Source organism: Marmota flaviventris, chromosome 5 (assembly GCF_047511675.1).
Source record: "Marmota flaviventris isolate mMarFla1 chromosome 5, mMarFla1.hap1, whole genome shotgun sequence".
NCBI lineage: Eukaryota > Metazoa > Chordata > Mammalia > Rodentia > Sciuridae > Marmota > Marmota flaviventris.
The window spans coordinates 144,952,686-144,962,270 of NC_092502.1; the positions used below are offsets into that span (position 1 = coordinate 144,952,686).

At 39.0% G+C, this 9,585-nt stretch overlaps 1 protein-coding gene across 4 annotated transcripts in view; it reads left to right on the forward strand.

Moving 5' to 3' along the window:
- Positions 1-9,004, forward strand: part of Rai14 (retinoic acid induced 14) — a 136,125-nt gene extending 127,121 nt beyond the window's left edge. For all 4 annotated transcript variants that reach the window (XM_071612649.1, XM_034636109.2, XM_071612650.1 and 1 more), the window contains 4 exons: positions 511-2,046; positions 3,475-3,624; positions 6,495-6,560; positions 7,136-9,004. In XM_071612649.1, the coding sequence (XP_071468750.1) occupies positions 511-2,046; positions 3,475-3,624; positions 6,495-6,560; positions 7,136-7,213 (1,830 nt within the window). In that variant the 3' untranslated portion in view covers positions 7,214-9,004. The remainder of the gene's footprint in view (positions 1-510; positions 2,047-3,474; positions 3,625-6,494; positions 6,561-7,135) is intronic.
- Positions 9,005-9,585: the final 581 nt, after the last annotated feature.

Sequence of the window (9,585 nt, forward strand, 5' to 3'; positions counted from 1 at the left end):
ATTACATAGAATGCTATGAAAAATTGTGCATAAAATTTTATAATTTTCTATTTTTATACATTTAAATGTCTATATTTTAAAATTTAAACATTTTATATATACATGTGCATAAGTATATATATTTGTATATAATATTTTCCTTTCATTTTGTAAAGTTGATCATACAGTACTCTCAAGAACTTGATAGGAAATAGCTGTACTATGCCTATTGCCTCTCTGGGCAACTAGAATGATATAAGAAATAAAAATTTGAGTGGGAGGTTTTTAATAGGCAAAACAATTCCGGTATTTTTTTAAATGACACAAATAATCTGTTCTAATAGAGCACAGAATAAGCTTTGTGTTGTAAATCTGACTCTTATGTCCCAAACAATATATTTATTATGGTAAAGTAGTACACATGGAAAACGATCACCCAGCTCTCCTGTACCTAAATTTTAGACTTGTTCTTCTCACTCTGGTGCTTGTTCATTTAATTTAGTGCCGTTTAATCCCTGCTTTATTTCCCAGGCCAAATCACCAAAGGAGGCAGAAGGAGACCTAAGCTTTGATTCTTTCCATTCTACCCAGACTGATGTGGCCCCACCCCTGGGCAAACCTAGTGAGGCCTCTTCCCCAGACTCCAAATCATCTCCATCTGTCTCAATGCATTCTTTGGGGAAACCCACTCTTGACAGTGATGTTAGAATTCAGCAACTACAAGAGATTTCGCAAGACTTGCAGAAGAGATTGGAGAGGTCGGAAGCAGAGAGGAGGCAGCTACAGGCTGAACTCCAGTCCCGAAGGACAGAACTGGTATGCTTGAACGACACAGAGATTTCAGAGAATGGCTCAGACCTCAGTCAGAAACTTAAAGAAACTCAGAGCAAGTATGAGGAGGCAATGAAAGAAGTCCTGAGTGTTCAGAAGCAGATGAAACTGGGTCTCTTGTCTCATGAGGGTGTAGATAGCTATTCACATCTCCATGAGCTGAAGGTCACAGACAGGGACATAGATATGCTAAAGCAGGATCTGCAGAACGCGTTAGAAGAAAGTGAAAGAAATAAAGAGAAAGTGAGAGAGTTAGAGGAAAAACTTGTGGAGAAGGAAAAAGGTGTAGTGATTAAGGCACCTGTGGAAGAGTATGAGGAAATGAAAAGTTCATACTGCTCTGTTATTGAGAATATGAATAAGGAGAAAGCATTTTTGTTTGAGAAATACCAGGAGGCCCAAGAAGAAATCATGAAATTAAAAGACACACTAAAAAGTCAGATGACACAGGAAGCCAGTGATGAAGCTGGGGACATGAAAGAGGCCATGAACAGGATGATAGATGAACTCAATAAACAGGTAAGTGAGCTGTCGCAGCTGTACAAAGAAGCCCAGGCTGAGCTGGAGGATTATAGGAAGAGGAAGTCTCTAGAAGATGTAGCAACTGAATACATCCACAAAGCAGAGCATGAGAAACTGATGCAGGTGACAAATGTGTCCAAGGCCAAAGCGGAAGAGGCACTGTCTGAAATGAAGTCCCAGTATTCAAAAGTATTAAATGAGTTGACCCAGCTCAAGCAATTGGTGGATGCACAGAAAGAGAACTCTGTGTCCATCACAGAACATTTGCAAGTGATAACCTCACTGAGGACAACTGCGAAAGAGATGGAAGAGAAGATAAGCAGTCTTAAAGAGCACCTGGCGAGCAAAGAAGTGGAAGTGGCAAAATTGGAGAAGCAGCTCCTAGAGGAGAAAGCTGCTATGACTGACACAATGGTACCCAGGTCTTCCTATGAAAAGCTCCAGTCATCCTTGGAGAGTGAAGTGAGTGCATTGGCATCAAAATTAAAGGATTCAGTAAAGGAGAAAGAGAAGGTCCATTCAGAGGTTGCCCAGGTTCGAAGTGAGGTCTCACAAATGAAAAGGGAAAAGGAAAACATTCAGACTCTTTTGAAATCCAAAGACCAAGAAGTAAATGAACTTCTGCAAAAATTCCAGCAAGCTCAGGAGGAACTTGCCGAAATGAAAAGATATTCTGAGAGTTCTTCAAGACTGGAGGAGGATAAAGATAAAAAGGTTGGTGAAATTCTGTTGCCATTGGGTTTCTGCTAATAGGTCCTAAGACCCTGAAGTTTTACTATATGAAACATTTATAGGATTTGTTGACACTCATCTATTGAGAATGCTTAGAGACTCTGTACATGATTACATCTGTCCCTTAAAGTCACACTAAGAACAGTATGTTGGAGGAGCCAGATGTGTTAGTATACACCTGTTATCCCAGCTACTCAAGAGGCTGAGGAAGGAGGAGCCCAAGTTAAAGGCCTGGTCAACCTAGACTCTATTTTAAAATTTTAAAAAGAGCTGGGGATGGAGCTAAGCGGTACAGTGCTTGCTTAACAAGTGCAAGGGCCTGGGGTCAATCCTCAGCAACCCCCCACCCCCACGCTGCCTGGCCCAAAAAAAAAAAAACAAAACATATGCTAGATCTTGATTTTTAAAAAATACCAATCTTCTGCCACTTCCCTTTATATATATATTTTCACATATGTGGTACATACTTGTCCTTTAAAAATGATTTTATGGAAGCTCTGCCTGTTTGGGGGATCAGAAGTATCTGAAAGTGTATTATCTCTTAATACTTCTCTTTAAATCCAGGGTAGATTTCTCCATCATATGGAAATCCAAATACTCCTAGACTTAATCCTACTCCTCAAAGCTCCATGACTCCTCATCCCTGAGTCAGCATAAATATCACTACTCTCTCTGGCCCCCATTTTCAAAGGTGTATAGGAAGAGAAGAGGAACATGGTGGGAGTAGGCAATTTCGAGATTGCACTGGATATGGTGCAGAGAAAGGAGGGGAGCAAAGAGTAGGTTCATAAGTTCATGATGATTTTGTACCTGCATCTGCTCCCCATCCCCAGTCCCACATGGTGGAGACTCTGAATTTATTTATAAGCACCATTTATCTTTTTGTAATGAATACTTCAAAAAGCACTTCAAAGACCTATGGAATGGGGAAATAGGGAGTGGTGGGGTGAAGTGGGAGGCTGAGTTTACTTCAAACCAAGATGTCCAGAGATATAAGGGCTCTAGGACTAATTCCTGATTGTCCATGTTAGCAACATTGGACAAAATGTAGTTGTCTTCAAATAAAAAATGTTTCTAATCCCAGTCCTGCTATTTTTTAACCACACTTTTTTTAAGGGTAAAATGAGGAAATTAGTATCACAGCTCTTGTTAGGCCCCTGCACCAAAACAGTACGTAATTCAGGGGATTACATCTGAACAGAATAGATATAGAGAGCTTTGTTGATCTGCCTGATTATATTATCTGTTTCAGTTTGTGGGTTTCCTGTAAAAAATTAAAAAGAAATTGTTCCAGAATCTCAAGTTCCAGAGACCAAAAGATATGACTCTATTAGAAGCCAAGAAATATCTGGAATTTTGCTTCTAAAGATACATTAGATGCCTATTGAAACAGTTTTCCTTTTTCACTAGATAAATGAGATGTCAAAGGAAGTCACCAAATTGAAGGAGGCCCTCAACAGCCTCTCCCAGCTCTCCTACTCAACAAGCTCATCCAAAAGACAGAGTCAGCAGCTGGAAGCGCTGCAACAGCAGATCAAACAGCTCCAGAACCAGCTGGCTGTGAGTGGGCTTTCTTCCACTGCCTGTTTTGGGGTGAGGGCAGGGCAGATGACATACCAATTTAGCCATCAGGGCCAGGAGCCACAAACACAGACTCCCAGCCTAAAGGAATGTTGTACTTCAGTGAGCAATGAACTGAAGACTTCTTTGATGAGGGCAAAAGAGAGAAGCACAGGTGAAAGTCCCAATCATGGTCCATAATGAGATGGATCAAATGCATTGTTGGGAAGGGAGAAATCAGTGGGAAGTTGCTGCTTATTCACTCATTCACTAACTTTCCACCACTTTTCTTCTTTCTGCAATGGTTGTTCTCCATCGATGGCAGTGGCAAGAGCCTTTTCTCATTAGGGGCCAGAATCTCTGGTAGTTGTGTATCTACACATACACAAAAACTGCTTCTTGGCCCCTCTATTTCACCTAGGAAAGTCCTTTCAATATATGTATGGGTTTCCTATGGCCACTGTAACAAATCACCACAAACTTGGCTTTATACAACATGAAGTTAATATCTTATGAGTCTGGAGACCAGAAGTCCAAAATATGTTTCACTGGACTAAAGTGAACTTGTTGACAGGGCTGATTCCTTCTTGAGGCTATAGGTCAAACAGGCTCCATCTCTTTGACTTTCCGGCTTCTTAATGCCAACTGCTCTCCTAGGTTCCTGACCCCTTGCTGATCTTCAGAGCAAGTCACTTGAGCTGCTTTTATCCCCCTATCTCCTTCTTTTGACTTCCTTGCCTCCCTAATGTAAGGACCCTTATTTTTTACATTTAAAGCCCACTCATGTCATCCGTGAATATCTCTCTCTCCATCTCTAAATTCTTAGTACCATCTATAATAGGCAACATTTACAGGTTCTGGGGATTATGATGTGGAAATTTTTTGAGGACCATTATTTAACCTATCACAATATCTGTTAAGGTTTTAGTTGACAAGGTACGTTACATTTTCTATAAGAAGTCAAGGTTAGTTTTCCATGGATTCTCTCTAGCTTCCTTTCACAAGCAGAAAATGGATTTGATTTCTTCATAAATTTAACAGTGGAGGCGGGGGGGGGGGGGGACACGTTTTCTACAGTCCTTACTCTTGCTGGCCACAAAGTACAAATCTAGCTCTTTATTAACAGTTCTAGCAATGGTGGAATCAGTAGGAGATGCTCCTTACTGGGTTGTGCAGGTTACTTTCCTGACAAAACAATTATTCTAGATTTGTAGATAAACTGCTGACTTATATAGTAATCCATACAAGTATTTAGTGTAATATTGAGCTCTCATGTATCAGTAGTGCATATGTCAATGATATAAAAATGAATAAAACACAGCCCCTGCTCTCTCAGAATCTGTTCTCAATATAAATTGGTATGGTAAGCAAGCATCCAGTTATAATAAAATGCCTAGCATACTGTGCTTGTGGAGGAAACATATCTACCCAACCTGGGTGAGTCATGAAAAGCTTCCTACAGGTGGTAATGCTTGCATGGATCTTGAAGGGTTGTGTAAGAACTCATACTTATTCAGCAACGACTGAGATGCATCACTTAGGTGGCCCTTGGCAATAGGCTGACAGTAGAAAAATGAATTAAGCAGATAGGTATCTGATGGGATCAAAGAGTCATAGAAGGGGTCAGAGGCAAGTAAGTTTGCTAGAAAAATAGATTGTGGTCACAGAGTGGGATGCTTTCATTTGAGATTTCAGAGGTGGTTATGATAGAGGCAGAAATATGACCTTGAGAGCAAGTAGCTAAAAGAAAGAAGAGCAAGTCATAGAAACTGAAAGACACAGATTTTAGATGGGTCATTCACTTAGATGTTGAAGTCAACAAAATGATAACAGAAGGGGAGATGGAAAGGAAGACAGTGATCAGAAGCTAAATAATTGTATGGAGAGAGCTGAGAGGTAAGAAGGAAACAACATAGAGAGGTACAGGCTTAGTGTCCCTAATCCAAAAATCTGAAATGTAAAATGTCCCAAAATCACAAATTTTGAGCACCAATTTTGTAGCATTTGTGATTTCAGATTTTCAGGTGAGGGGATGCTCATCCAGGAATGTTTATGCAAATACTCCAAATCTGAAAAAAAAAAAAAAATCTTAAATCCAAAACACATCTGCTTCTATCCCAAGGATAAGAGATTCTCAATTTGTATCAAATGTACCTTCTTATGGCATGAACTTCAAAGAACTGAGGTTTCAAAGATTGTCCTTTAATTTAAAAAAATAGCTCATATTCTAACACTGATAGGAAGGAGGTGAGAAGAGGTATTTCTGCACATTTGTAAGCTTCTGAAGTAATCTATATTAAATGGTCTCAATTTTCATGATGAAGTAGTAGAAAGGACCTCTTAGAATGAGAATACTTCAGGGAAGAGTTAGGATCCTGGATACATGTCACTGAGAGAAACCAGAGTTAAAATTCAACAAGGAGAAATAAATCCATCAACAGCTGTAGTGAGCAACCATTTGAGATTGCCTCCACAGTACACTGACAGCTGATAAATAAAAATTGCCAATAATTCGCCAACTGAGGAAATCATTTTTTGCATTTAATCAACTTCCTTACACTATTTACTATGAGCAAATTATATATATATATATATATATACATGCATGTGTACACATATGTTTTTTAAAACTTAGGATTAAAATAACTTTTTACATAAAATTTCTTCTAAATTTGGCATGCCAAAATGAAATAGGCAGGTTTGTTTCTAAGAATATTATAATAATAAGTATATAGTGAACTCACAGCAAATAAGCTTCTTATGCTAGTGGAGGGAATCAGTTGCACAGTAGCTAATGGCTGTTTTCCCATGTTTTCCTTGTTGTTGTTGTTCTTTAAAGATCTCCTAATAATGTTAAATTTTCTCTTTAGGATTGCAAGAAACAACACCAGGAGGTCATATCAGTTTATAGAATGCATCTTCTGTATGCTGTGCAGGTATGGTAACGCCTAGTGAAGTATCTGGACATCCTAAAGAAAAATAGCAGCAGATGTTGCCAACACTCCCATCATTCAAACAAATAGAAGAAATAAGAATTAGAGGAGAATATTTTTCATTAGCAGGCTTTAAGATGCCTTTTTCTTTGTTTCAGATTTTGGGTCAAGAGTCTTGAACCTCTTTATTTGTAGCAGCCTCATCATAATGAGATGAATGAATTTGTGGCTGCTGTCCCCCATCAAGAAGACCAGAATTTGTTTTCCAGGCATGCAGATATTCCCAGAGTCCTAGGCACTGCCTTACCCCTGCCTTTGTTGATGTTCATTTGCAACTGAGACCCTAGACACCCTTTGCTGAGGGCTTTGGCAGACCCAGCATCATCCTCCTCCTGATGGATAAAAGCCATCCTCTTTGACTCAGTCCTCACAGAAATGTGGGAAAGATAGGGCTGACATTCCTCTGAGAGTTGAAGGGAATAAGCCAAGGCCTTCAGCCAGCCAGCCCTCATTCCTAGGAGAGGAAGTGCCATGACTTAATAGAGGTTCTAATGAATGTCTTTTGTGTGAATTTCTAGGGCCAGATGGATGAAGATGTCCAGAAAGTACTGAAGCAAATCCTTACCATGTGTAAAAACCAGTCCCAAAAGAAGTAAAGTGGATTCCTTGAGAGAACACTGCCCCCAGTTGTTGGCAACCACTGCCATCGTTCTCATTCGTGGTATGCACTGTGACCTAGCATAGCTTCTTCCCTTTCCAAAGGATTCTGAGGACAAGTCCCCAGGAAATGTGTCTCCTCCTCAGAACTGCTTAGAGACTTCAGACCACAGAGGTGAAAGTCCATCATCCCTTCAGATTCCAGAGCTGAGATCAGCTACACCCAGAGGTCTGGTCCTGATGTTGGTGGGTAGACCCCTTAACCAGCTGAGTGGCTTCATCACTACTGAGTGATCCATTGAAGACTCCACGCAGTGAATGTTTCTTCAGTTTCTCTTTGGGCTGTGCCAATCAGCAGAGGAGAGCTCTTTTAGGCTTTGGTTTCCAATTTCAAAACATGATTTAATTTCTAACCAAATTCTTATGGCACTAGTTAACAAAGTGCATGCTTAACACCCTTTTTCATAATATCCTGTGGATTTAAAATCTCTAATTCCACCTTCTCTCCCCTCAAGCTGCCTTATATATCTCCTCACTCTGCTTATCAATTTCAGTTTGATGAGCACTATTAACTAAAATATGAAGTTTAAAAGCAAAAGCAAACTGTCCTTAAAAGTTTTTATAAGCAAATCATTGACATATTGCAAATTTTCTATGCAAACTTGCCTCCTGCTGTTACCTGTGAAGCTCAGGAAATCCAAACATTTATGTTTCAACAAGGGACAGTAAACTGTGTGTTTACAGCCAAAAGAAATGCCTCATAGTACTTAACCTCAATTTTTTAAAAAAGTGGGGTTTTTTTTCTCTATAATATTTTTATTGGCTCTTTAAGATGTTTTCATATCTAAGCCCCTAAATAAGTGAAATTACATTAGATTATATTAACAAACTATTTTTTAGGTAACCATGCTTAAGACTTTTTAAAAATATAACTTTTCCTCAAAGTTTTCAGCTATAGCAAAGATAGTCTGTATTCCCAACTACCACCAATACCCCTAGGACTTTCTGCCACATTTCCTCAGAGCTGCAGTGCATTTCTGAAAATAGTAAATCCTCTTTTTACCCGTTGAATATTTGTGAATGTCCCAACTCTGCAAGTACCCATAAACTGTCTCTGGAAGGACTGTTAGTACCAATCAGTTTTCCAGCTTTGAAACTAAAAATCCTGATATGGAAACATGGTGCATAGCAAAAGTCTTGGGGGAAAATATTTCTGTTCACTTCACTTTCAGGATAAAAATGTTTCTTACTTGCTTGCAGCTTCTCTTATGGCATTGATCTTAAGGGAGAAAAACAGAACACAGAACTTTTAGTCTATAACTAAAAGTGGAGGCCTGTTTTGACAGGGCCCACGTATCACAGGGCTGCCTGGGCTCAGGGGGTGTTCGGCTGAACTGGATGATATGTTAATCTGTATTGAATAAGGACCAACAACAGCAAAACAAAAATGGCTTTAAAGCTTGGTGGTGTTACTTCATTCTTAAGTTGTTTAATTATAGTTAAGCAATTTCAAAAATGCTCCAAAGAAATGTGAAAGGACTTTTTGTCACAGCACTTAAGAAAATACAAAACAGCCCCTGACATGTCCCCCGCACAGAAATGCTGCAGAGTATAAAACTTGAGACATTTTGTAGGATGCCTGACAAAGTGTAGCCTTTTATCTTGTTTCAGGATGCATATTTATTACAAGTACTCTGGTTAAATATGAAAAGTTATATGCTGTAGTTTAGCATTTTGTCTTTGTAATTTGCAGAAATTACTGCAGAAAATAAACTTGTTTCATTTTGCAACTCTGTTGTTTTGGTGTCTTCATAAACATACCTATATCTTCTGATCAGTTCAACAGCATTTCAGTGAGGTTTTTCTATTTTGCACGATGCTCAGATGGTGGGAGCTGTCCACACAGCCTCAACTCATTCTGTCTCCCAGCTCTTGTTTTCATCCTGAGCCTGCCCCAATTATCAGAAACTTTGGGGCAATTATATCCTCCTAGTCCTTTAATTCAGAATTGCCTCTTGTTTGCTCTGTTGCCTTTTTATCATGGAAGCCTCCACTAGATTCCATCACCCTACACCCATGTTCTTCTTTAAAGGTAATAATGCTTTAAAAAATTCAAATACATTCTCCTACCCTAACAAGGATAACTCATTCTTGAAACAACTCTTGTAGAATTTATTCTTGCAGGTTAAAATCACAAATACCAACGACAGTGAAATAGGTGCAGCTATTTGAATAATAAGTATTCTCTTTTTTTTTGGTGGGGCTTTTTTGAATTTTTTATTATTTTTAGATATATATGACAGTAGAGTATATTTTGACGTATTATACATGCATGGAGTATACTTTGTTCTAATTAGGATCCTATTCTTCT